Here is a 26,769-nt window from a genome sequence, read left to right as displayed (position 1 = left end):
TGAGTTGTACAAGGCCATTAATCAACAGGAAAACGCTCATCCAGATGCAGCGCTCCTAGTGGCCGGGGACTTTAATGCAGGGAAACTTAAATCCGTTCTACCTAATTTCTACCAGCATGTCAAATGTGCAACCAGAGGGAAAAAAACTCTAGACCACCTTTACTCCACACACAGAGACGCATACAAAGCTCTCCCTCGCCCTCCATTTGGCAAATCTGACCATAACTCTATCCTCCTGATTCCTGCTTATAAGCAAAAACTGAAGCAGGAAGCACCAGTGATTCGGTTAATAAAAAAGTGGTCAGATGACGCAGATGCCAAGCTACAGGACTGTTTTGCTAGCACAGACTGGAACATGTTCCGGGATTCTTCAGACAGCATTGAGGAGTACACCACATCAGTCACTGGCTTCATCAATAAGTGCATCGATGATGTCGTCCCCACAGTGACCGTACGTACATACCCCCAACCAGAAGCCATGGATTACAGGCAACATCCGCACTGAGCTAAAGGGTAGAGCTGCCGCTTTCAAGGAACGGGACTCTAACCCGGAAGCTTATAAGAAATCCCGCTATGACCTCCGACGAACCATCAAACAGGCAAAGAGTCAATACAGGTCTAAGATTGAATCATACTACACTGGCTCTGACGCTCGTCGGATGTGGCAGGGCTTGAAAACTATTACAGACTACAAAGGGAAGCACAGCCGCGAGCTGCCCAGTGACACAAGCCTACCAGACGAGCTAAACCACTTCTATGCTCGCTTCGAGGCAAGCAACACTGAAGCATGCATGAGAGCACCAGCTGTTCCGGACGACTATGTGATCACGCTCTCCGTAGCCGATGTGAGTAAGACTTTTAAGCAAGTCAACATTCACAAGGCCGCTGGGCCAGACGGATTACCAGGGCGTGTACTCCGAGCATGTGCTGACCAACTGGCAAGTGTCTTCACTGACATTTTCAACATGTCCCTGACCGAGTCTGTAATACCAACATGTTTCAAGCAGACCACCATAGTCCCCGTGCCCAAGAACTCTAAGATAACCTGCCTAAATGACTACCGACCCGTGGCACTGACGTCTGTAGCCATGAAGTGCTTTGAAAGACTGGTCATGGCTCACATCAACAGCATAATCCCAGAAACCCTAGACCCACTCCAATTTGCATACCGCCCCAACAGATCCACAGATGATGCAATCTCTATCGCACTCCACACTGCCCTTTCCCACCTGGACAAGAGGAACACCTACGTGAGAATGCTATTCATTGACTACAGCTCAGCATTCAACACCATAGTGCCCTCTAAGCTCATCACTAAGCTAAGGATCCTGGGACTAAACACCTCCCTCTGCAACTGGATCCTGGACTTCCTGACGGGCCGCCCCCAGGTGGTAAGGGTAGGTAACAACACATCTGCCACACTGATCCTCAACACGGGGACCCCTCAGGGGTGCGTGCTCAGTCCCCTCCTGTACTCTCTGTTCACCCATGACTGCATGGCCAGGCACGACTCCAACACCATCATTAAGTTTGCCGACGACACAACAGTGGTAGGCCTGATCACCGACAACGATGAGACAGCCTATAGGGAGGAGGTCAGAGATCTGGCCGTGTGGTGCCAGGACAACAACCTCTCCCTCAACGTGACCAAGACAAAGGAGATGATTGTGGACTACAGGAAAAAAAAGAGGACTGAGCACGCCCCCATTCTCATCGACGGGGCTGTAGTGGAACAGGTTGAGAGCTTCAAGTTCCTTGGTGTCCACATCACCAACGAACTATCATGGTCCAAGCACACCAAGACAGTCGTGAAGAGGGCACGACAAAGCCTATTCCCCCTCAGGAGACTAAAAGATTTGGCATGGGTCCTCAGATCCTCAAAAAAATTCTACAGCTGCACCATCGAGAGCATCCTGACTGGTTGCATCACCGCCTGGTATGGCAACTGCTTGGCCTCTGACCGCAAGGCACTACAGAGGGTAGTGCGTACGGCCCAGTACATCACTGGGGCAAAGCTCCCTGCCATCCAAGACCTCTATACCAGGCGGTGTCAGAGGAAGGCCCTCAAAATTGTCAAAGACTCCAGCCACCCTAGTCATAGACTGTTCTCTCTGCTACCGCACGGCAAGCGGTACCGGAGTGCCAAGTCTAGGTCCAAAAGACTTCTCAACAGCTTCTACCCACAAGCCATAAGACTCCTGAACAGCTAATCATGGCTACCCGGACTATTTGCACTGCCCCCCACCCCATCCTTTTTACGCTGCTGCTACTCTGTTAAGTATTTATGCATAGTCACTTTAACTCTACCCACATGTACATATTACCTCAACTACCTCAACTAGCCGGTGCCCCCGCACATTGACTCTGCACCGTTACCCCCCTGTATATATAGCCTCCCTACTGTCACTTTATTTTACTTCTGCTCTTTGTTTTTCTCAACACTTTTTTTTTTTGTTGTTGTTTTATTCTTACTTTTTTTGTTTAAAATAAACGCACTGTTGGTTAAGGGCTGTAAGTAAGCATTTCACTGTAATGTCTGCACTTGTTGTATTCGGCGCATGTGACCAATAAAATTTGATTTGATTTGATTTGATTTGATCTCTCCTCCATGAAGCAAGATAGTGACACGCTAAAACGACATTTCCTGATCTTCAAATCCGCCACTGAGACTTCACATAGGAAACAAGCTCCGTCCATTCTTTATACAGTCTATGTGTTGGAGCTTAATGGCTCTGCAAATTGTCTTTCGTCGCTGGACAGAGGAGGAAGACGATATCATGTGTATTGGTGAAGTTATGACCATTTCCACTTTCCTCATAGAGTGCTTGGCTAAATTGAAGGGAACATTTCATATATGAATAGTTATTGTGCTATTTTTAGCATGTGGATGTGTTGCAACTTTGTTTGCGGTCTTGGGAAAAATCAAGGTAACACTTTACTTGACACCCAGCGTCATAACACGTTATGACACGGTCTTAATCATGTCATAATATGTCATAAAAGCTGACATAACTTGCCTTAACCTTTAATAATATGGACATAACACTGTCATGACACATATATTTAGACCTGTTGTGACATATATTGCATTATTTTATGGCTGGTTATGACCCCTACATAGAATAGATGACCAGCCCATTTGGCTAACAACTTCAGAATCTCAGAACTAACAACTGGCTTTTGCCCGGGCTATATTGAATGGTGGAAGGATGGAATAAAACAAATATACTCATTAAAATAATGTTTTTATTGAAAAAATTTTGTTAATCTTTTTTTATATGTTGGCAACCGTTTTATAAAAGCAATAGGGCATGAGAACCCGGGAATTATTGTGAATAACACCCTCCTAAGGGCTGTTTCCCGGCCCTTTGCTTCACTTAGGGCCTAAGAACAGTCCTTAGTCGGGAGTTATTCACAAGGTAATTCCCAGGTTCTCATGCCTTATTGCTTAAATGTTTACAAAACTTCTGAAAACAAGAGAACACCATGGCAATTCAGATCTGCATTTACACAAGAAAAGGAAATAACATGTTTTGGTCCATGATGATGTTGACCCATATCTAAATGTATGGCCATATTAAAAACATGTTGTTGTGACAGACCCTGCTAATCAACCTGTCCCCATAATTCCCTCTTTAAGCCTTTATCAGAGCACGCCCTAACACACCCTATCTGGTAGTCTCCAACGCTCTCTCCCTCCCTCAGGCTGTTTGTGTAGACCCTAACCTACTCAGAGCCCCAGCCCCGTACCACAGCTGTCAGCCAAGCAGAAACTCCAAACAAACACAACATAATGACCAGCTAGTCTACTGGGGATTCCTCTGAAAAGGGAGAGTGGTGGCTGAAAGAAGGTAGTGGTTGGTCATCCCTCCTTGCTTTCACTCATCACCTTTCAATTTAGCACCATCCTCATTATTTAAGACCTGTTCCTCCGGGAAATAACTATTGGAGGGGAAAACATGTTCTTCATATAAAGGAAAATATTGGTAGGGAGCAGGTCAATAGCCTACAGCTGACTGAAGAAGGTATTAGGAGCCTCTACAGTAACTTAAAGAAAAGCAACCCAACTATGATAGCTACATGTCCATCAAGGAAAATGACACCTAATTATTCAACAACAACCGGACAAAGCAGTCAAACCAATTAAGTGGTTAATTGAAGCAGAGAGAGGGGTGATGTGACCGTGTCCGTGATGTGAGGGAGGTTCCCCCAAGGTCTCAGGGCTCTGCTCTGGTTTGATCTGCATGAGAGGCACCAGCTGGACCAGGGGCCTCTCATCTAACTAGGTTATTCATTGAATGTAGGAAAATACTTGAAACCAAATAATACACAGAGAGACCCCTCCCCAATCCTCCTCAGAGAGAGAAGTATCTTGGAGGTGGGTGGAGACAGGCACACAGAGGGGGAGGTACTGTACAGTACCGTAAACACCATATGGTATAACATATAGGAGGATCCCGTGTCAGTTTGAGGCTATATAGCATCTGCCAGATTGACCCATCACTCCATTAGAGGTTTTGTTATGGATTTGGGTTGGTATATCAGCATTATAAGAATGTGGCGGTTCTTGTTACTACCTATAGGTTTTGTTGTTCCTACAGTTTTGCAATGCAGCTGTTAGTTCTGATCAACTGACTTGGCCCATTTTCTTTTCAGAACTGTAGGATGACACTAAAATGTGGAGAACACACACAGCAAACTTGAAATGTTGAAAGGGATAACTGAATCCTATTGTCAATGGTAGCCTGGTTAAGCCAGACTGAATGCTCAGAAATGGTTTGTTCACATCATTCAGTCTGGATTAACCAGGCTATGTCAATGGTTCAGTGATATAAGAAGGCTCCAGGCACTGTGAACAAACAGCCTAACGCCAATTAAGGAAGAGTTAATTAGCAGAGCTGCAGAGATTACAGTACACCACCTGATATCTCTAAAATGTCTGCTTTCCTCCAGGCAGTTTTCACTGTGTTCACACAGCTAAGACTAGCTAATATTTGAATGCAAAGGGGACTTCACAAGATGAACAATATTTTCACTGGTAGATTCCCCTACTGTTAATGGCAACAACATTGTTTTGTGGTGGATGAGATAACATACAGTGGGGAGAACAAGTATTTGATACACTGCCGATTTTGCAGGTTTTCCTACTTACAAAGCATGTAGAGGTCTGTAATTTTTATCATAAGTACACTTCAACTGTGAGAGACAGAATCTAAAACAAAAATCCAGAAAATCACATTGTAGGATTTTTTATGAATTTATTTGCAAATTATGGTGGAAAATAAGTATTTGGTCACCTACAAACAAGCAAGATTTCTGGCTCTCACAGACCTGTAACTTCTTCTTTAAGAGGCTCCTCTGTCCTCCACTCGTTACCTGTATTAATGGCACCTGTTTGAACTTGTTATCAGTATAAAAGACACCTGTCCACAACCTCAAACAGTCACACTCCAAACTCCACTATGGCCAAGACCAAAGAGCTGTCAAAGGACACCAGAAACAAAAGTGTAGACCTGCACCAGGCTGGGAAGACTGAATCTGCAATAGGTAAGCAGCTTGGTTTGAAGAAATCAACTGTGGGAGCAATTATTAGGAAATGGAAGACATACAAGACCACTGATAATCTCCCTCGATCTGGGGCTCCACGCAAGATCTCACCCCGTGGGGTCAAAATGATCACAAGAACGGTGAGCAAAAATCCCAGAACCACATGGGGGGACCTAGTGAATGACCTGCAGAGAGCTGGGACCAAAGTAACAAAGCCTACCATCAGTAACACACTATGCCGCCAGGGACTCAAATCCTGCAGTGACAGACGTGTCCCCCTGCTTAAGCCAGTACATGTCCAGGCCCGTCTGAAGTTTACTAGAGTGCATTTGGATGATCCAGAAGAGGATTGGGAGAATGTCATATGGTCAGATGAAACCAAAATATAACTTTTTGGTAAAAACTCAACTCGTCGTATTTGGAGGACAATGAATGCTGAGTTGCATCCAAAGAACACCATACCTACTGTGAAGCATGGGGGTGGAAACATCATGCTTTGGGGCTGTTTTTCTGCAAAGGGACCAGGACGACTGATCCGTGTAAAGGAAAGAATGAATGGGGCCATGTATCGTGAGATTCTGAGTGAAAACCTCCTTCCATCAGCAAGGGCATTGAAGATGACAATGATCCCAAACACATTGCCCGGGCAACGAAGGAGTGGCTTCGTATGAAGCATTTCAAGGTCCTGGAGTGGCCTAGCCAGTCTCCAGATCTCAACCCCATAGAAAATCTTTGGAGGGAGTTGAAAGTCTGTGTTGCCCAGCGACAGCCCCAAAACATCACTGCTCTAGAGGAGATCTGCATGGAGGAATGGGCCAAAATACCAGCAACAGTGTGTGAAAACCTTGTGAAGACTTACAGAAAACGTTTGACCTGTGTCATTGCCAACAAAGGGTATATAACAAAGTATTGAGAAACTTTTGTTATTGACCAAATACTTATTTTCCACCATAATTTGCAAATAAATTCATAAAAAATCCTACAATGTGATTTTCTGGATATTTTTTTCTAATTTTGTCTGTTATAGTTGACGTGTACATATGAGGAAAATTACAGGCCTCTCTCATCTTTTTAAGTGGGAGAACTTGCACAATTGGTGGCTGACTAAATACTTTTTTCCCACACTGTATGTACTGTATAATAACAGTGAAACTCATATTCACACATGCATGCATGTACACAGGTACACGCACGCACACACACACACATTTTTGTGCTGACACAGTGAAACGGGACTTCTCTCATTGCATGGTGATGGTTTTACTGTTTCCCAACAATCTCCCCAGGCCAATACAGTTCTTGTCAGAACATGTGGTCTCCATAGCAGCCCATTGGGTTATACAGTAAACACTCAGAAGATATGAATGAACCTGGTGACTTTAATCCAATAGGAATCTTTCCAGAAGTGGTACACTAGTCACCCTGTCCTGTTTCAACCCTTAAGGAAAGTACAGTACAGAATGTCCATTGTAAAGTATATTTAAGTGATAATGCCCGAGAAGCCAGTGTTTGGAGGATATATTGGCATGGGTGTTGTTAGGGCCGAGACAATCAAATAATGATTGACATATTTTCATTAAAAACTGATGAATTTATTCATACTATTTCATCCTTCCACAAGATATAGTCGCACCACAAATCTAGGGTTACTACCCAAGCCGGCTGGTCGTTCGTTCTATCGGTTCGGTTGCGAGAGACGCAACCCAGTCGTTCAGTCTTTTTGTTCTGTATCCAGTTGTTCGTTCTAAATGTTCCATTGCTATACCGGCTGGCAACGTTCTTATCCCTTGCTTGCTAGCTAGCCAACTACGGCTAACTTACAGTCACGTCAAAAAGTGTGGCCAGAATAACAGCAAAGTAGCTGCATTTGCATTTGTTTAAGCTGTTTTCTAGTGACATTTATTTGGATACATCCATAACGATGAGCTAATGAGGCACGATTTCGCCTGGCATAGAAAATGTGCTCACTTGTCAGGACACTTGTTCCGAGGAGCTAGCCAACAACACAGCTACAGTAACACAATCACTTCAAACTGAAGCTGGAACAACTGCAAACTAGCTGCAGTTCGTTTAGTTTGACCGTTTTTCAAATGATATTTCTTTGTATATATCCGTAAAAAATTATGCCAGCTGATTCATGATTTCGACTGGCTGAGAAACGCTGCCTGCCTGTCTGTCTCGCCCTGACTCCTGACATGTGCATTACTATGGGACAGCTGGAGATCGAATTTAAATATTGAAACAATGTTGCAAATGTCGGAGAGACAGACAGCAAGGTTTATACAAATCTCCGCTTTTGAAAACTAAATGTTAGTCTAAAAGAAATTTGAGATAATGTCTAGATGCTTTTTATAGTGGAGATGAAGTTTATAAATTGCTTGGCTGGACTGATGAGACAGCGGATTGCGCAGTCAGATGGAACATAAATAGGTATTTTAACGTCATAGATTTAGCCGGTGGTAACTTGTGGAATAGACACCTGCTGGAATGCGGTTTTAAACCAATCAGCATTCAGGATTAGACCCACCCGTTGTATAAATAGTGGGTAATCAATCCAATTTCATCATGAAAAGGTGAGACCTTTTTTCCCCATGGAGTGTTGGTTTAAAATAGCCTCATTTGCCTCCCCCTGACTCCCTCCCACACTGCAGTGCACCTTAGGTCTGTTATCAAGAGCAAGACATTTCCTCTGATACATTACCCATGAGACATTATGTTACCTGGCTGAGAGAGAGAGGTGTATTCTATCAAACAAATGTAACAATGCCTCTTTAATCTTTCATATCTAATGAGTAGGGTGTAGCGTACACCATATAATTATTTAATGTTGAAAAAGCACTATAATTGATTACTTTGTTCAGTGTGATGGTAATGGCGCAATACTGTGAGACAACTGTATTTTGTAGAAAATAATATATTTAGTGCTTATGCACATAAAAGATGTATTAGAAAAATTATAATATTTTTCTAACCAGGTGCATTAAATATTTTCAAATGTGTAATGTAATACATAGCAGAATATTAAACGTCTGGGTGTGAGACAAGGCTAAAACAGTGCAAAACAGACAAATCCAGACATAAAATGCTATAGAAAATCCCACCCCCCCAAAAACAAAAAAATATATATATATTGAAAGCTGAAAAGAAAAAGGTTTAGGTTATTTGAGTGTCTACTTAATATATAATAATATATGTCAATATATAACCGAGACACAAAAAAGCTTGTAGTTGCAAAATCACAGATAAATGAATTCACCTGGCTCAGAGAAGCTGTCAGTTTCGTCACGTTCTTTCTCATATGGCACGGTGGAGATTGCAACAACAAAAAAACAGCAACAGGTTGGAGAGGCAGACAGCAAGGTTTAGACAAACCCCAACTGTTACAAACCAAATGCTAGGCTAGTAGAAATATTGTCTAGATGCTTTTTTCCAGGGGAGATGAGGTTTATGAATTGTGTTACATTTGTGGTTTAGCATGTGGCACAAATCCCATTCAAGTCATGTGACCGATATTAGCATCATGCCCAAATCATCCGAAAGTATCTAAAATTGTTTGTGAAACTCAACAAAGTCACTTCTAGATGTTTTGAACATGATGCGTGAAAAATTATAATATCGGTCCAATGACTTGAATTGGATTTGTGGCACAAATGCTAAAACGTTAGCATGTGGAAATAGTGCCAAGGAAACTAAACCAAAGCATGGATTACTGTCATAACTTGTCCATAGACTGCTTACAGCAGGTGTGTCAAACGCATTCCATGGAAGGCCTAGTATCTGCAGGTTTTTTGTTTTTTCCCTTTCAATTAAGCCCTAGACACACACTTGCACAATGCACACTTGCACAATGCACACACTCTGTCTACATATTTTCCACTTACTTATCTTGGCAAACACAGAGACAGACATAACCATGTTGGTAACAATTTACCTGACCCTCGGCGTCATAACACGTTATGAGATGGTCATAACCTGTCATAATATGGTCATAACACTGTCATGACCCATATATTTACATCTGTTGTGACATATATTGCATTATTTTATGGCTGGTTATGACACCTAAATAAGAGTGTCAAAACCCACATTTATTCAAATGTATTTTTTCCATGCCAAGAAGTTTCCTTTTGTTTCATAAGTGCTGTGTTGTTGTTTTAATTAATTATTTACAGTCATATTTTAAATAACTTGCAGAAACTACACTTTATGACGCTGTCATGAAGCATTATGACCATCCTGTTTCACTTTACTTGGACGAAGAAAATGCACTTTATGACACTCTCAAGAAGCATTATGACCATCATAATCATATAAGCCAGATAGGCCTATCACGTTCATGTCCTTATATAAGTCATCAGTCAAAAAGAGGGTGTCTTGTCCTGCTCCTGAAATCTGCTCCTGCATTCATCCCAGTCATCAGCAACAGAGCATTGGGGTAGGTGCATGTCTGACATCAATTTGTGCGCAATTACAATGATAATTTAATATGGTCAATTTCAGAAAGTTTCATATAACATAAACATAATGTTGACAAGTAGGCTATGGTGTAATGGAATGTTTTGCCCTGTGTGGTAGGTTTTGTGGGTTTTTACATTCTTATGTAGGCGTCATAACCAGCCATAAAAGAACTACCGTCGAAGGTTTTGTGGGTTTTGACACTCTTATGTAGGTTTCATAACTAGCCATAAAATAATGCAATACAGGTCTAAATATATGTGTCATGACAGTGTTATGACCATATTAGGAAAGGTTATGACAAGTTATGTCAACTGTTATGACATATTATGACATGGTTATGACCGTGTCATATAACGTGTTATGATGCTGGGTGTCAAGTAAAGTGTTACCTTAATCTTTTCTAAGACGGCAAACTAGTTGCAACACATCCACAAGCTAAAAATAGCACAAAATAGCACACTAACTATTCATATTTGAAATATTCCCTTCAATTTAGCCAAGCACTCTATGAGGAAAGTGGAAATGGTCATAACTTCACCAATACACATGATATCGTCTTCCTCCTCTGTCCAGCGACCAAAGACAATTTGCAGAGCCATTAAGCTCAGACACATAAACTGTAAAAAGAATGGACGGAGCTTGTTTCCTATGTGAAGTCTCAGTGGCGCATTTGAAGATCAGGAAATGTCATTTTAGCGTGTCACCATCTTGCTTCATGGAGGAGTTTTTGGAAACATTGCATGCGCAGTTTGAGCTACTCTAGGAAGTGACGTTGCAGGCAAGGTCAGTGCTGCACCCTGTCATTGAGTATCTCAACTTGAAGGCCGACCGGGGTACTGCAGGCTGCCGCTAGCCACTAAATTATCTTCTTCTGTGTGCGATACTAAAATAATCGGTTCAGGGACACATATCTGGTGAAATAGAAGCAAGTATTGGTACCATTATTGTGTTCGATTTTTTTTTATATCCACGAATATTGACCATGAAGATCGTCATACTTCGATTTACTATAATGGGGATCCTGTTTTCTGAAAACAATGCTACTCCGGTCAGCCATGAACTGAAATCCTGAATGAGAGGGGGCAGTCGTTCTCCCCTGCTCCATCATAATGTGATAACGACTGAAAGGGAAAGGGGACACCTAGTCAGTTGCACAACTGAATGCATTCAACCGAAATGTGTCTTCTGCATTTAACCCAACCCCTCTGAATCAGAGAGGTGCGGGGGAGCAGTTGTTGTTGGGGATTAACTGCCTTGCTCAAGAGCAGACTGATGTGACAAAAGAAAACATACGTCACTCCTGGCTGTCCCCATATAGTCTGCTCTGTGTACAGCAAACAAACAAACAAATCTTGTTTTTCATGGTCTGAGAGTCTTTAGGTGCCTTTTGGCAAATTCCAAGCGGGCTGTCATGTGCATTTTACTGAGGAGTGGCTTCCGTCTGGCCACTCTCCCATAAAGGCCTGATTGGTGGAGTGCTGCAGAGATGGTTGTCCTTCTGGAAGGTTATCCCATCTCCACAGAGGAACTCTGGAGCTCTGTCAGAGTGACCATCGGGTTCTTGGTCACCTCCCTGACCAAGGCCCTTCTCCCCTGATTGCTCAGTTTGGCCGGGTGGCCAGCTCTAGGAAGAGTCTTGGTGGTTCCAAACTTCTTCCATTTCAGAATGATGGAGGCCACTGTGTTCTGAGGGACCTTCAATGCTGCAGACATTTTTTGGTACCCTTCCCCAGATCTGTGCCTCAACACAATCCTGTCTCGGAGCTCTACGGAAAATTCCTTCGACCTCATGGCTTGGTTTTTGCTCTGACATGCACTGTCAACTGTGGGACCTTATATAGACAGGTGTGTGCCTTTCTAAATCATGTCCAATCAATTGCATTTACCATAGGTGGACTCCAAACAAGTTGTAGAAACATCTCAAGGATGATCAATGGAAACAGGATGTACCTGAGCTCAATTTCGAGTCTCATAGCAAAGGGTCTGAATACTTATGTAAATAAGGTATTTCTGTTTTTTATTTTTAATACATTTGCTACTATTTCTAAAAACCTGTTTTCTCTTTGTCATTATGGGGTAGTGTGTGTAGATTGATGAGAAAGAAAAAAAAACATCAATTTTAGAATAAGGCTGTAACGTAACAAAATGTGGAAAAGGTCTGAATACTTTCCTAATGCGTAAGTAATCAATCCAATTTCATAATGAAAAGGTGAGACCTTTTTTCCCCATGGAGTGTTGGTTTAAAATAGCCTCATTTGCCTCCCCCTGGCTCCCTCCCACACTGCAGTGCACCTTAGGTCTGTTATCAAGAGCAAGACATTTCCTCTGATACATTACCCATGAGACATTATGTTACCTGGCTGAGAGAGAGAGGTGTATTCTATCAAACAAATGTAACAATGCCTCTTTAATCTTTCACATCTATTGTGCATTGAAGGTCCCCAAGAACACAGTGGCCTCCATCATTCTTAAATGGAAGAAGTTTGGAACCACCAGCATACACTATATCATTATTTAATTAAGATAGGTTAGGCTTGGCTTGTCTCATTATATTTCTCTTGACCCCATTTGAGTAGTAGTAGGGAACCTGTTTCTCAATAGAACACTGCCAGCTTGTGGTTAAAGTACAGTATATCTGTCTCATGCAGATTCCTGACTTTGGTACCCAGATGAGGGTTCTTGTCTCCATGTATTCACTCACCAATCACCATGAACCTGCTAATGGAGTATTTCCAAGAGTGGTGTTAGGGTAGGCTTATCTGGTTGAATGGTTATTGATATTAAAATGCTTGTGTCTTCACTGAATATCATATGTGTATCTTTGTATGTATCTTATCACGGAATTGGCCAATATGATTAATACTGTTAATGTGCCCTTTATTACATTACATTGTTATAACTGTGTAATAGTCTATACTTGAATGATATCGGTGCATATTGAAGGATGATTGCTCCATCTGTCTCGGGCTATTTCTATTCTCAATGTACATATTTTATACCAGGGTACATTACATTTGCCTGACGACTGAAACTGAATCCTTCCTCTGCTCTATGTTCACTGTGGAGAATAAACTAATGTCCGTGGGCCACTGGCGAATAGCTTACCCCTGCTGCAGCCCCCAACCCACCCTAAAAACGAAATAATCTGTTACATTTTTTAGGTTGGGGTCCACCCGGAGTTCGGGTCCCCCAAATAGCATATGAACATGTCATAAACCATGATTTATTTTTATTTTTATTACAGGCAGTTTGCTCTAAAACTGCTACATTTTCTCTCAGCGTCATGGCAAAATGTGTAGAATAGCAGGAAATTAGCTCAGGGATTCAAACATGTTTAATATTAAGACAAATATTTGTGGGAAAAAAGTTGTGATTGTCCGGTCTTTCAATAATCCCTCTAAAACGGCAACATTTTCTCTCAGCCTCATGGCAAAATGTGTAAAATAGCATGAGATAAGCTATAAAACTGCCGTGGGCGTACATGGCGTTGCGTTTGGGAGTTTGGGTAGCCAGGCAAACATTACATGACGCTGGTCTTTACGCCTTCATGGGGAATGTTGCGCTGCTGGAAACATCAAAGCGCAGGCGTAGACTCTGGAGGTATGATTACTGTACATGGCCATCGATGCCGCTGGATAAACCAAACCAGCGATGTAAATAACAGCAACGGAGGCGGTGGATCTAACATGCCTAATTCTATCACTGCTTGACATGAGAAAATAATACATGGCATCTGGGTTTATCCCCTTGGCAAAACCACCGCGGCCGTCCTTCTATGCGCGTCTCGGAATTTGGCTTTGACAGCTCGTCCGATGGTTTTCTTAATTTGACGCACGAACCTAATCAGACGACGGGCGGTGTTATCTAATACCCACTTGGGAAAAACGGGTCATTATGACCTTAGTATCCTCATCTAAAAGAAAACCATTGGATTGTTTTTACGCAGCAGTGTTCTGCTTGCATTTCTTGCTGTGGATTGTATGCGTTGTGTCCGGAGAAGAGCATCATCAGTTCAGCGTTGAGGTAAGATTAATGGCCTGCTAGTGCTTCGCCGCTGCTCATCATAAATGACTATGCACTCTCCTCTGCTCGGGTGGCAGCGCTTTGCGCGAAAAACAATATTAACTGTAGACGAGGGTTGTTATTTATCTGGCTACATCGTCACTGAAGCATGGCAGATGACATGGCAAATGTATCTGATTCTGATGGATGTTTCAAGACGCGCGGAACATCGAAATTATTATGCGTTCTATTATTTTTTTTACAAACAGAAAAACATCGGAAGCTTTTGGCATTGCTTTGAACGACATGGTCCAGCGCCCGTCTGCTCAGTCGACTCATGATCTCACACTGTCTGTAATATTTGTTATCATACATCTGTGAATATATATATAGTATACAGTATATACTAGTATTATATAAATTACCTACGCAATTGGGTGGGTTTATGGTTGTGCAGATTAAGATGTGATCCAAGTTACATAATAGGATAAACAGGGTTGAATATATTGTACCATATTAATTGCTGCTGTCATATTCTCTGTATAGGCCTAGCCTACTGTAGGCTATTCTCTCTCATCCCTCAAGTCAAATGACACGGTTCTGGCCTCGGATCCTTATTCAGTTCTTTGTGCTGTGAACCAGAACCTGGGCCTTAGCTATACACAGACAAAACAAACAAACAACCATTGGCTACATCTGATTAAGAGATGGTGGAAAGATGGACAAACAACAACAAGGCATTTGGCTCAGTGAGCAGCGGAGAGCGAGCGATAGAGATACAGGGATAGAGGGAGGGATGAGGGAGAGATAAATGGAGGATTAGCGGGAGCGTCTCATAGGCTGGGTAATGATGGTGATTGCGAGGCAGCAGCGGTTGGTTGGCGTGTGGACAGCTGTGGTGGAGCGTGGCTGCCTGCCTAGCTGCCTCATGGCTCTTGGCTACGGTCAACAGGGATTGGGTCTGACAATGACCCCTGGACGACACTGAATCTCTGCTTTACTCAGAAGGAGTGGAGCGGTGGCAGTGTCACTCTGTGTGGGTGGCAGCTTTGAGCGGTGGTGGTTATAGGCAGAAACACTGAGTGAATGTTACTGGAAGGGATGTGGGTAACTGAGCATAGCCATGTGGGTTACAATGTTCAGCCTTGAATACTAGACTTCTGTCCATCCTAATATGCAGAAAATATGAGCCTGAACTAGGCCTTTTCTCTGTCAGTGTCACTGTGTGTGGGTGGAAGCTTTGAGCAGTGGTGATTATAGACAGCACTGAGTGTTCCTGTAACTCTGGAAGGCATGTAGGTATACTGTAGCCCATAGGATGTGGCTTAAAATGTTCAGGTTGGAACAGAGGAACTTCTATCCTGAGAGTTCTCCATCAATTATGAACCTCAACTGTATGATCAGTTTGACTCATACTAGAGACTTTATGAACAACCATTCCACCCTCCCATTTCTCTCTTGGTGACCATGACCAAAATGTAGCTTATAACTCATGTAATAACAATGTAATAGCAGCATTTGTCAAGACTCTCTCCCTCTGTCCTCCCTCTCGCTCTTCTGTAGGGATGGCTACAGAAGTATGGCTACCTGCCCCACACAGACCCCAGAATGGCTGTCCTGCGCTCAACACAGACCATGCAGCAAGCCATCGCAGCAATGCAGGGCGTCTACGGCCTCAATGTCACAGGGACACTGGATGAGAGGACCACAGAGTGAGTAGATACACACACACACACACACACTAATATAGGAACACAAAAAAGTAATTATCACCAATGATAAATGTATGTAGCCTACATTGATTTACCCAAATTAGCTCCAACATCTCTAACTAGCAGCCCAGTGAGATCATAACACTTTTCATTCTTCCCCTTCTTGCTTAATTGATGAAGTGATATCACACTAAGGTGAGGCTCGATCTTTTACATATTATTTGTGTGCACAGTATTCCATACGTGTTACATGGGTTTGAATGGAAATAGATCAGTCATTGAAGCTCTAACCTGGCCAACACTCAGTCTTACCACTTTTTCTCAGAATGGAAAGAACCATTTCAGTCAACTAGATGTCACATTTTTATGCTGCTGGGTTTTTCACGCTCAACAGTTTCCCGTGTGTATCTAGGATGGTCCACCACCCATAGGACATCCAGCCAACTTGACACAACTGTGGGAAGCATTGGAGTCAACATGGGCCCGCATCCCTGTTGAACGCTTTCAACACCTTGTAGAGTCCATGCCCGATGAATTTAGGCTGTTCTGAGGGCAAAATGGAGTGCCACTCAATATTAGGAAGGTGTTCCTAATGTTTATACAGTCAGTGTATATTATAGTGGGAAACACTAGTCCCATTGTCCACTAAACCGCAGTATGTAAGGCCATATGTTTGGTATTCTAGTTCAGAGTAGTGCTTGTTGTGGCATCAGATATAACCAGTCAAACATCCTGTAGGTACAAAGGTGTTCGATCGGGTTGAGGTCAGGGCTCTGTGCAGGCCAGTCAAGTTCTTCCACACCGATCGACAAACCATTTCTGTATGGACCTCACTTTGTGCACGGCGGAATTGTCATGCTGAAACAAGAAAGGGCCTTCCCCAAACTGTTGCCACAAAGTTGGAAGTACAGAATCGTCTATAATGTAATTGTATGCTGTAGCGTTAAGATTTCCCTTCACTAGAACTAAGGGGCCAAGCCCGAACCATGAAAAACAGCCCCAGACCATTATTCCTCCTCCACCAAACTTTACAATTGGCACTACGCATTGGGGCAAGTAGCGTTCTCCTGGCATCTGCCAAACCCAGATTTGTCCGTCGGACTGCCAGATGGTGAAGCGTGATTCATCACTCCAGAGAACGCGTTTCCACAGCGCAAGAGTCCAATGGCGGCAAGCTTTACACGACTCCAGCCGACACTTAGCATTGCACATTGTGTTCTTAGGCTTGTGTGCGGCTGCTCGGCCATGGAAACCCATTTCATGAAGTTACCGACTAACAGTTCTTGTGCTGACGTTGCTTACAGAGGCAGTTTGGAACTCGGTAGTGAGTGTTGCAACCGAGGACAGACTATTTTTACGCGCTAAGCGCTTCAGCACTCGGCAGTCCCGTTCTGTAAGCTTGTGTGGCCTACCACTTCGCTGCTGAGCCGTTGTTGCTCCTAGACTTTTCCACTTCACGATAACAGCACTTACAGTTGACCGGGGCAGCTCTAGCAGGGCAGAAATGTGACAAACTGACTTGTTGGAAAGGTGGCATCCAGTGACGGTGCCACGTTGAATGTCACTGAGCTCTTCAGTAAGGCCATTCTACTGCCAATGTTTGTCTATGGAGATCGCATGGCTGTGTGCTCGATTTTATACACCTGTCAGCAACGGGTATGGCTGAAATAGCCGAATCCACTCATTTGAAGGGGTGTCCGCATACTTTTGTATATATAGTGTATATGTGTGTCACCACATTATTGTGCTTATCTAACCAGCTCTTGTCCTCCTCCTCCCTCCATTGTCCTTCTCGTCTTCCACCTCCACTTCCTCCCTTGTTCTTAGTTGGATGAAGAAGCCGAGGTGTGGAAATCCAGACAAACTAAAGGGCAACTCAAGGTCGCGGAAGCGGAGGTACGCGCTGACCGGGCAGAAGTGGCAGCGAACACACATCACTTACAGGTGAGAAACGTAGGCCGGCACATGCACATGCACATGCACGCATCACCTACAAGTGAGAGACGCATTCCAGCAGCCTTGATGGTTACCATGACAACCAACCGTTAGTCAGATTAGCCAAGGGTTATTGTAGGTTCCGTGTTTGTCAGTGTAGCTATTAATTTGTGCTCTCTTTTCGTCTCTCTTCCTCCTTGGTCTCACATTCCCTCAGCGTTGCCTTGGAGACAGCACATACGGGCGCACACATACACACACACACAGAAGAAGAGTTGTTTGTGTGTGAATAGAAGTCAAGTCAGAGAACAGAATAAAGTGATGTAATGGTTTTCAACTTTCTTCTTCTTTGCATTCCATTCCTTTACAGTTATCTTTCATTTCTCATTTTAAGAATACCAGAAGACAAACTGCCTCATTTTAATAGCAAGGATGAGGACAACTTTTATTTCGTCCTATTCTCTCTAAAATCCTCTAAGTAAATCATCCAATAATCTTAACAAAAATATTCAAATTCCCCATCTTATCACGCGTGATTAAGTTTCCGCTGCTAATGGGGTCTGAGAGAGCAGGATAAGGGGTGCTGCTCGGCGCGGTGGGAAATTGACAGGTTACAGCCGTAATAGATGATAACACTCTGTCAATTTATTTAAATCCTTACTTCCTTCCTGCATGTGAATTGATGAGGCACCTCTTCTAATGGAATGTCAGTCATTCTGGCTGCTGCTGCTGTCTGCACTCTCTCCATGAAAATGAGTTGGGGAGAGAAAATGAGGGGGAGAAGACTTCTCTCTCTCTCTCTCTGTCTGCGAGCGACTGATAACGACAGCTGTGTTAAAAGTGCAGTGAAAGCTGCTGGGTTTGTCGGAATAGTTTAATACTGAAACTTTTCAAGGATCTCATCATCCATTTTCGAGAATATTCTCCCCAAGCAATAGTGGGAGGGTGGTTCAGATTTGGACATACAGTATATGATATGTGGTGCTGTATGTGACGCTGTAGCCATCTGTTTCTTTCTATATTTAAAATGCTGTATTTGCGGGGCTGCTTTGTGTTAAAGCTTTGTTGTAGCCCTTTCTTGCAGTCAAATGACCAAATCACCCTCTAGTGGCCTCATGGGTGGAATGTTATTAATATTGTTCAGAATGTCATAATTAATCAACATTCTTATTTTTTTAACGCTGAAAATCCAGTGTTTCGATGTCAAATGGTATCGTTATATTTCAGTCTTCTGTGATGTATATAAAGTGTAATATTGGAATGCAAACTAAAAATGTAATACATATCAACTCTATATCTGGCATGGTACAGGTGTCTTCAATTTTTTAAGCCCATAACCATGTGTGTGAGGTGTATACTTTTGTTTCAAAGTAGATTTGTTTAAGACTACCAAGAAACACTGTGTGACCTTGATTTAGCCCACTGCAGTAAAAATTATGAATGATGTGGGTATATTTATTCTGGCTAGTGCAGAATAGGAGTTAAATCTTTCTAATGAGTAGAATAGTTTTCTTATATTACTGTCAATGTCTTATATTTTTTTACAAGTAAAAAGTGGCTCTTATCTAGCTGGTGGTACCATCCAAGCTTCCAATAACCCCCCACCCAGGATGCAATCTGTTTTTCACTTTTATCATATTCCCTATCCACCCTATCCATTTCTCTCCTAACATCAGGTCTTTATTGTAAAAACATGTTGTCAATGTAAATAAGAATATGTTCTATATTGACTCACCCTCTCTTCCTCCCTCAGCATAAAGAACGTCACGCCCAAAGTGGGCTCCAGGGAGACCCACGATGCCATCCGGCGTGCGTTTGACGTGTGGCAGGGAGTGACACCGCTCCACTTCGAGGCCGTCCCCTACAGCGCCCTGGAGAGCGGCAGGCGGGACGTGGACATCACCATCATCTTCGCCTCAGGTGAGAATTGTATTGAGTGGTGCCTGGGAGAGGAAAACTGAAACTATGTCAATGTTGCCCTAATCCCGTTCTCCCAATGTAAACTTTGAAGTTAAATTAAATTGATCTCACCTCAGGTTTCCACGGTGACAGCTCACCCTTCGATGGCGAGGGGGGGTTCCTAGCCCACGCCTACTTTCCGGGCCCTGGGATCGGAGGGGACACCCACTTCGACTCAGACGAACCCTGGACCCTGGGGAACCCCAACCACGATGGTGAGAGATGGAGGGAGGGAAAGAGGGAGGGGAAGGGGGAACGAGATAGAGAAAGAGGGAGTGGGTGGGGAGGTTTAGAGAGAAAGATTAAAGGAATATGGTTGTGTGAGAATCATATCAAAGACTAACAAGTCAAAGAATGTAAATGGATACAGTCCAGTGACATACGGTGAGGTCGGTGGCTAGGTAGGCACTGGCTATTATCAAAGCCAAATTTACTCACAAATAAACCTTGATGAAGCCCAAGTTCACCATACAACAGAAAGCTCCAACAACCAAAGTGACATACAGTTGAATCCGGAAGTTTACATACACCTTAGCCAAATACGTTGAAATTCAGTTTTTCACAATTCCTGACATTTAATCCTAGTAAAAATTCCCTTTCTTAGGTCAGTTAGGATCATCACTTTATTTTAAGAATGTGAAATGTCAGAATAATAGTAGAGAGAATGATTTATTTCAGCTTTTATTTCTTTCATCACATTCCCAGTGGGTCAGAAGTTTACATACACTCAATTAGTATTTGGTAGCATTGCCTTTCAATTGTTTAACTTGGGTCAAAAGTTTCAGATAGCCTTCCACAAGCTTCCCACAATAAGTTGGGTGAATTTTGGCCCATTCCTCCTGACAGAGCTGGTGTAACTGTGTCAGGTTTGTAGGCCTCCTTGCTCGCACACGCTTTTTCAGTTCTGCCCACAGATTTTCTGTAGGATTGAGGTCAGGGCTTTGTGATGGCCACTCCAATACCTTGACTTTGTTGTCCTTAAGCCATTTTGGCACAACTTTGGAAGTATGCTTGTGGTCAATTTTCCAAGCTGTTTAAAGGCACAGTCAACTTAGTGTATGTACACTTCTGACCCACTGGAATTGTGATACAGTGAATTATAAGTGAAATAATCTGTCTGTAAACAAAATGTTGGAAAAATTACTTGTGTCATGCACAAAGTAGATGTCCTAACTGACTTGCCAAAACTATAGTTTGTTAACAAGAAATGTGTGGAGTGGTTGAAAAACAAGATTTAATGACTCCAACCTAAGTGTATGTAAACTTCAACTGTAGGCTATTAACCGAAATTGACAAAAAAATGTCACTAAATGTAAATACCAATGTAGCTAAGATACACAAGCGATAGCCTCCGATGGCGGCATATTTCATATCATCCGACAAAATGACACACTGCTCAACTCAGCTCAGTCATAGACCGATGTAGCGTCCACAGTTACAACTGATAGGTGTCACTAAAATACCCATATATGGACACGTTTCATCCGAATAATTCGCACAAATACTGTATATAATAAATAAGGTACTAACAAAATGTCCATATCAACAATCAAAATGACTAAAAAATTCAAAAACAAAACAAAAGTGTCTCATCAAAACGGAATTCTAGCTTGATAAATCAAATGCATTAAAGGGATGTTGTCCGTTAATCAAAACCATAAACAGCTAGACCGCTTTATGAAATTAAGTTGTACGTTTTTTTGGTGTATGTTAGGCCAACGCGCCATTTCTCTAGAGAGAAATCAAATCATTCATGAGATAAATCAAGTCAAGAACTACAGTATGTGGGATGCTGGGCTGAAGGGAGTTTTCATTAAGCAAATATTCAACCTAGTTCAGCGCAGAAACGTGGTAATTAACTACAATGACCATAATCCATTGTGCCTGTTCTTTCTGGCTCAAACAGAGATGGATACACTTTTACACCTGCTACATTAGGTTAGATACACACAGACAGCATAGACCACATGAAAGAGGAATGTACACGACAATGACGAGAGGGACAGAGACAGTTCGTGAAAGTATGCCTTATCTACTTTGAAGAACTAGTAAAATGATTTTTTCAGACAGCTCTGCTGCATACTTAGGCAGGCTAGCCTAGATAAATAGGATGACTAAAGATAGCACAGTATAGGGAGCACAGAGATAACATTAGATAGTCTGGCTGACTGGCTGGCTGGCTGCTACTGCTACTGAAATATTAAATTTTTTCATAGTAATTTCCTATTGATCTATTGATGTTAAGCAGAAGATATCCTCCCTACCTTTACACTTGTTTAGATTGAGCTGCACTGGGGTCTGAACACAATCATGGTTACTTTAAGACACCGTGGAGCCGGCGCCAGATATGGGTCCGAAAACTTACCTCAATGTAGGGATGAGATATGCCACTGTACTCCAAATTGTACCTTTATCCACACTGATACATCGAGAAGATTGCAATAATGATTATTGTTGTTGAAAACTGCCCTTTTCGTCCTCATGCTAGCTAGCAGTAGCCACCGCAGCCATTTTGGAATGGCAGTCTCAGCCAATTAGCTCCTTTGTTGTTCAACGCGACTGCCATTCCATCATGGCTGCTGTGGCTACTGCTAGCTAGCATGAGGACGAAAAGGGCAGTTTTCCGAACTAATAATCGAACTGAAACCGAACCGACCTCAAAAAGCACTAATCGCCCAGCACTATCGCTGATATAATTAAATCCCCAAAACGCCTCCTTGACTTCACTTTTAGCCACATAATGCAAAACCACAGAGATCTGGGATTTGTTTGTAACATCTGTGGTCTCAACTACTTCTACTGCAACAAATGGGGCTGCATTAATCTCATCTTCAATGTCCTTTCGAATCACATCGCTGACTGCTTCAATCAAATCATTCTGTTTGATAACCGAAAACACAGTGGAAGTCTCCATGTGTTTAGCTAACCTTTTTTAGCAAAGGTATACAATAACTCCACATAGTTGCCACAATTACATGAGATTGTACTCTCATCATTACTGTGAAATGTTAACTCATGTTTCCCTAGGTAGCATGTTGCTCTAATAAGGTCCTTCAAAATCTCACAGTTTTCCTTTACATTAGCATTGTGGATGGTCACTTGTTGTTTTTGCTGTTCATTTAACGCCAGATCGATCCATGTGTTCCCAAAAGTTTTTAGGGTGATCTGGTGTTGGATGTGCGATGCCGACTTTTTGTGTTTGTTGAGGGCATTGGTCAGATTGTTGAGGTTGCAGTAGCCGCCTTCTACCCAAATGTTGTCCCCGGTTGAGAAGAGCAGGCAGGGGAAACAGTACAGGCGGCTGCTGGTAGCGTAGCCACACAGCTACTCTTTTCTTTCAAACCACTCCTGTTTAAACAATCAGATTATTTTCTGTCTCTTCCTCTGATGAAATTCAGGAAGCGCAGGTGTTGGTCTCCCTCTCTGAATTAAGTTTTCCTTGGAAATCTAAGTATTTTCATAGTCACCAAATCCAGAATAAAATCAAGAAAGCGTACAATATTATATAGATACCTAACACCTAACTTGGAAAATTGTTTGAGGTGCAATAGTGTCCATTTTGTCAGGTTGTTTTTGCTAGTTAGCTAGTTTCATTCATTTTAAGGGATGTGCACGCCAAATTATGTAGACACGCCCAAATGTGCAGAGCTTACCCACACAACATGTTTAGGCAACATGTGCAAAATATGAAATCAGCTCACTGCAACGAATGTCAGCTAGGCAAAGCAGTGAGTCCTATCCTGACCCTGTCCATTAACGGGGACTGGAGTCATGAACGGCCACATGCGTCAATGATTTGAATGGATTTTAAAGGATGGGAATGAAGGTATGCACACCCTGGCGCCTTTCCTGAGGTTTTGATGCAGTTTTTGATTTTTTTTGTGTGCATAAAAACCACCAGAATCACTGAGAATAGACATCCGGTTAAAAAAAGAATGACCATTTTTTATATAATTTTTTATTTGGCTTTTCATTACAGATTTTCTTATTAAACTGCCTACCCTGACTTCCCGTCACTGATACAGTCTGCATTTCAACAGGCTGCATTGTATTGCACAGCACCAGGTCATAGTGCAGAGCCCATCCCTGCTGTTATCAGATATAAACCCTCACATTTCTATTGTGTTATGGTGAGGGAGTGTATTGTACTGTAGCTGCAGGGCAGGGTGGAGGGTGGATCCAGCCTGCAGCCCTAGAGAGCTGTAGCTTGAAGAGGGTAATCAGATCCCTCTCTCAGCCCTGTCAGCCTACACCCATCCACTGTCAGGGAGCACTTTACTTTAATTACCCTGCTGCCAGCCTGCTCTGCTCTGGCTGCCGTTACTGCTGCCTGCGGAACAGCACATCTAGAGAGCTGTCAGGCAGCATTAACTGGCACAACACTGCCACTTAGATAGGCAGTCCCCTCCTAGGCCACCTGCCTGTTAGTGTGAAAAGCAGTGTTGTTTCTTTTTGTTTGTTGGTTCAGCTTTTTGTCCTGTAGCCCCCTATCAATTCTCCTCAGTCGCTTCTTGTTATTATCTTTGATTCAGATTCCTTTCTACGTGCTGTTGAAAAATCATGGCTACCCATGTAGAATAGACTCTGGTTCAATCCTTTGCCTCAGCTTGTGTGTGTAAATCAATGACTGTAAAACAGAGCTGTCAAATAAGGGTTTAGATGCATGTTAAGTTAATAGGTTTCCACGGTGGTGTATGTAACGGTGAATGTTGCATGTTGACATGTGTGCTAATGGTGGCCTGGCCTGTCCCCTGGGTATTATTATGGGCTGTAGTTAGTGGAGGAGGAGTCAGAGGCCATGTCTGCATCTGAGTAGGAAGTGTAGTCTATGATGATACGAATTGCTGTTCTCTGAACTCTCTCGATGGCATCGGATTGCCGCTTGTTTATCCCTGCATGCCACACTCGGCCAGCACATTCCACCGTTGGCCAGATGTAGGTGGTAAATACCGTTACCAGGTTAGGGAAGTGGAAGTGCTTCAGGCGTCGGAGGAGGAACAGACGTTGGTTGGCCTTTTCACAGATGTTCTCTACCTGTGTTGATTTTAGATTTCCTTGGATGTAGATTCCGAGGATCATGATAACCTCTTCTGTAGTGTTGTGTTGTTTATAGACAGGGGTGGTAGTACGGGTGGTGACTTGGTGAAGTGCACATGGAGCAGGTTGCACTTTTTGGGGTGCAGAACCATGTGGCTCCCCACTGACTACTTCTCCAGGTCAACCAGCTCTTCTTGGATGGTGGAAGGTGATGTCAGTTGTCTGGTATCTAATAAATTAAGGTTAACCAAAAATGTCCATTGCTTGACTGCAGTTTGCAATCAGCGGGCCGAGCAGAGTTCATTGAGGTAGGGCACAAGATATACTGACACTGTCCAACAGCACACCATGATACCTCACCACCTGGTGTCTATTAGAGAGGAAGTTGCCTATCCATCTGGCGAGTGATGGACGAAGCCTGAGGTCTTACATCCTGGTGATGATGAGGTTGTGTCAGACACGGTCGAAGGCTTTGCTGAAGTCGGTGGTCACCGGGGAGCAGATGGAACCATTCTTATCCTGGGACTTGAAGAGCTCATTGGTTAGATCCACCAGACAGTGTGGTTGATTGGCCTTGTAGACATCCATACTGTTGGGTGTCAATTTGATATAGAATGTCACTGAGTGCCCATTCAGTGATAAAGCTCTCAGCTACTTTGCTCAGTAGAGAGGTTAGTGACTTGGTTTTCTGATATTTTCTGTAGACTTCCGAGGGTTGGACCTTTGGAGCAGGGCGTGCTGGTAAAAAGGAGGGCAGCAGTGCTGGGTTGATGGGTGGTAGGGACTGTGCTAATTTTGATAGTGCTTTGTTGATTTCATTTGCTGCTTGTTTTCTGTCACCTGGTCTAAGACCCTCTATGTGGAAGGTTGCCTCAGTGTGGGAGAGGTTGGCTATGTCCTTGATATTCTTATGCCACTGGGCAGGATCTTGCCTTTTGAGGGCTTGGATCTTATCTCTGTATAATGCCTCTTTCTCAGCTAGTTGCGTAGATAGGAGGGTCAGCTGTTGCTGTTGTTACTGTGTTCTCTGTGCTGCTGGCTCTTTGTGCTCCTGTCTAGAGTTGTAATGAGATGATTTTGAAGGAGTCAGGCGCAGGAGGGTAAATCACAGAATAACAGGATTTATTCTGAACCACAGAGTTACGGAGTAATGCGTAAAAACACTCCATTGCACAAAACAGGCGCACTGGAAAATACAAGGCACACGGGGAATATTCCCGGCGATACAAAGTACACGGAGCTCCACCGAGCTTCTCTCTCCTCCACAATAAACAATCACACACAAAGACAAGAGGGCAGAGGGAACACTTATACAGGTACTGATGAGGGGATATGAACCAGGTGTGTGTTATAAACGAGGCAAAACAAATGGAATGATGAGATGAGGAGCGGCAGTGGCTAGAAGGCCGGTGACGACGAACGCCGAAGCCTGCTTGGAAGTTGTGACAGGAGTAGTTGGAGGAAGTTGTGACAGGAGTAGATATAATATTGTAAAGGACAGCCATCTCCCTGTGACATCTTCACCCAGCTAGCACATAATGTTCTGAGAACCATATGTTTTTTAGAGCTTGGTGAGAGCGTGGTGGCCCTATGGTTATTTTGCATACAACCTTCCCACAACGTTCTGGGAATGGTGCAGGATAGTTGCTTGGCTTCGGAACATTCTCATCACATTTAAGGAACTTGACAAAAAAAGTAACATATTTTCTTGGTATTTCATTACTTTAACAGAATATTTCTTAAAAGTTCAACCATGGTTATATTCAGTTAACATTTTGATAATGTTCTAGGAATGTTCTCCAACGGGTTTACATTGGGAATGTTCTCAAATAGTTCAGAGAACGTTAAGAAACAAAGCTCTTCTGAGGGAATTTCAGTACTTCAGCATAACGTTTCCTACAGGTTTCCTCATGGTTCTATTTAAAGTCATGTTCTCAAATTGTTCCAAGAACGTTAAAGGCCAAATGCAGGCGTTTTTATATCAATATCAAATCATTCCTGGGTAACAACTAAGTACCTTACTGTAATAGATTTCCATTCAAATCAGCAAAAATAGCTTTTTTAGCAAAAAACTATTTCTCAAGCAAGAATTATGCTAAGACTGTCTGGGAGTGGTCTG

The 26,769-nt window shown here is 42.9% G+C and overlaps 1 protein-coding gene across 4 annotated transcripts in view; it reads left to right on the top strand.

Annotated features, from left to right (window-relative positions):
* Window positions 1-13,591: 13,591 nt before the first annotated feature.
* LOC121581069 (matrix metalloproteinase-16-like) overlaps window positions 13,592-26,769 on the top strand; it is a 50,290-nt gene continuing 37,112 nt past the window's right edge. For 2 of the 4 annotated variants that reach the window (XM_045224894.1, XM_045224893.1), the window contains exons 1-6: window positions 13,592-14,028; window positions 15,571-15,719; window positions 15,900-15,914; window positions 17,547-17,663; window positions 19,408-19,574; window positions 19,691-19,828. In XM_045224894.1, the coding sequence (XP_045080829.1) occupies window positions 13,900-14,028; window positions 15,571-15,719; window positions 15,900-15,914; window positions 17,547-17,663; window positions 19,408-19,574; window positions 19,691-19,828 (715 nt within the window). In that variant the 5' untranslated portion in view covers window positions 13,592-13,899. The remainder of the gene's footprint in view (window positions 14,029-15,570; window positions 15,720-15,899; window positions 15,915-17,546; window positions 17,664-19,407; window positions 19,575-19,690; window positions 19,829-26,769) is intronic. The other 2 variants (XM_045224896.1, XM_045224895.1) reach the window with 1 other exon arrangement.

The sequence above is a fragment of the Coregonus clupeaformis genome, chromosome 14, assembly GCF_020615455.1.
Source record: "Coregonus clupeaformis isolate EN_2021a chromosome 14, ASM2061545v1, whole genome shotgun sequence".
Lineage (NCBI taxonomy): Eukaryota > Metazoa > Chordata > Actinopteri > Salmoniformes > Salmonidae > Coregonus > Coregonus clupeaformis.
The sequence above is the reverse complement of the archived record's forward strand: the minus strand, read 5'-3'. Positions and strand labels throughout refer to the sequence as shown.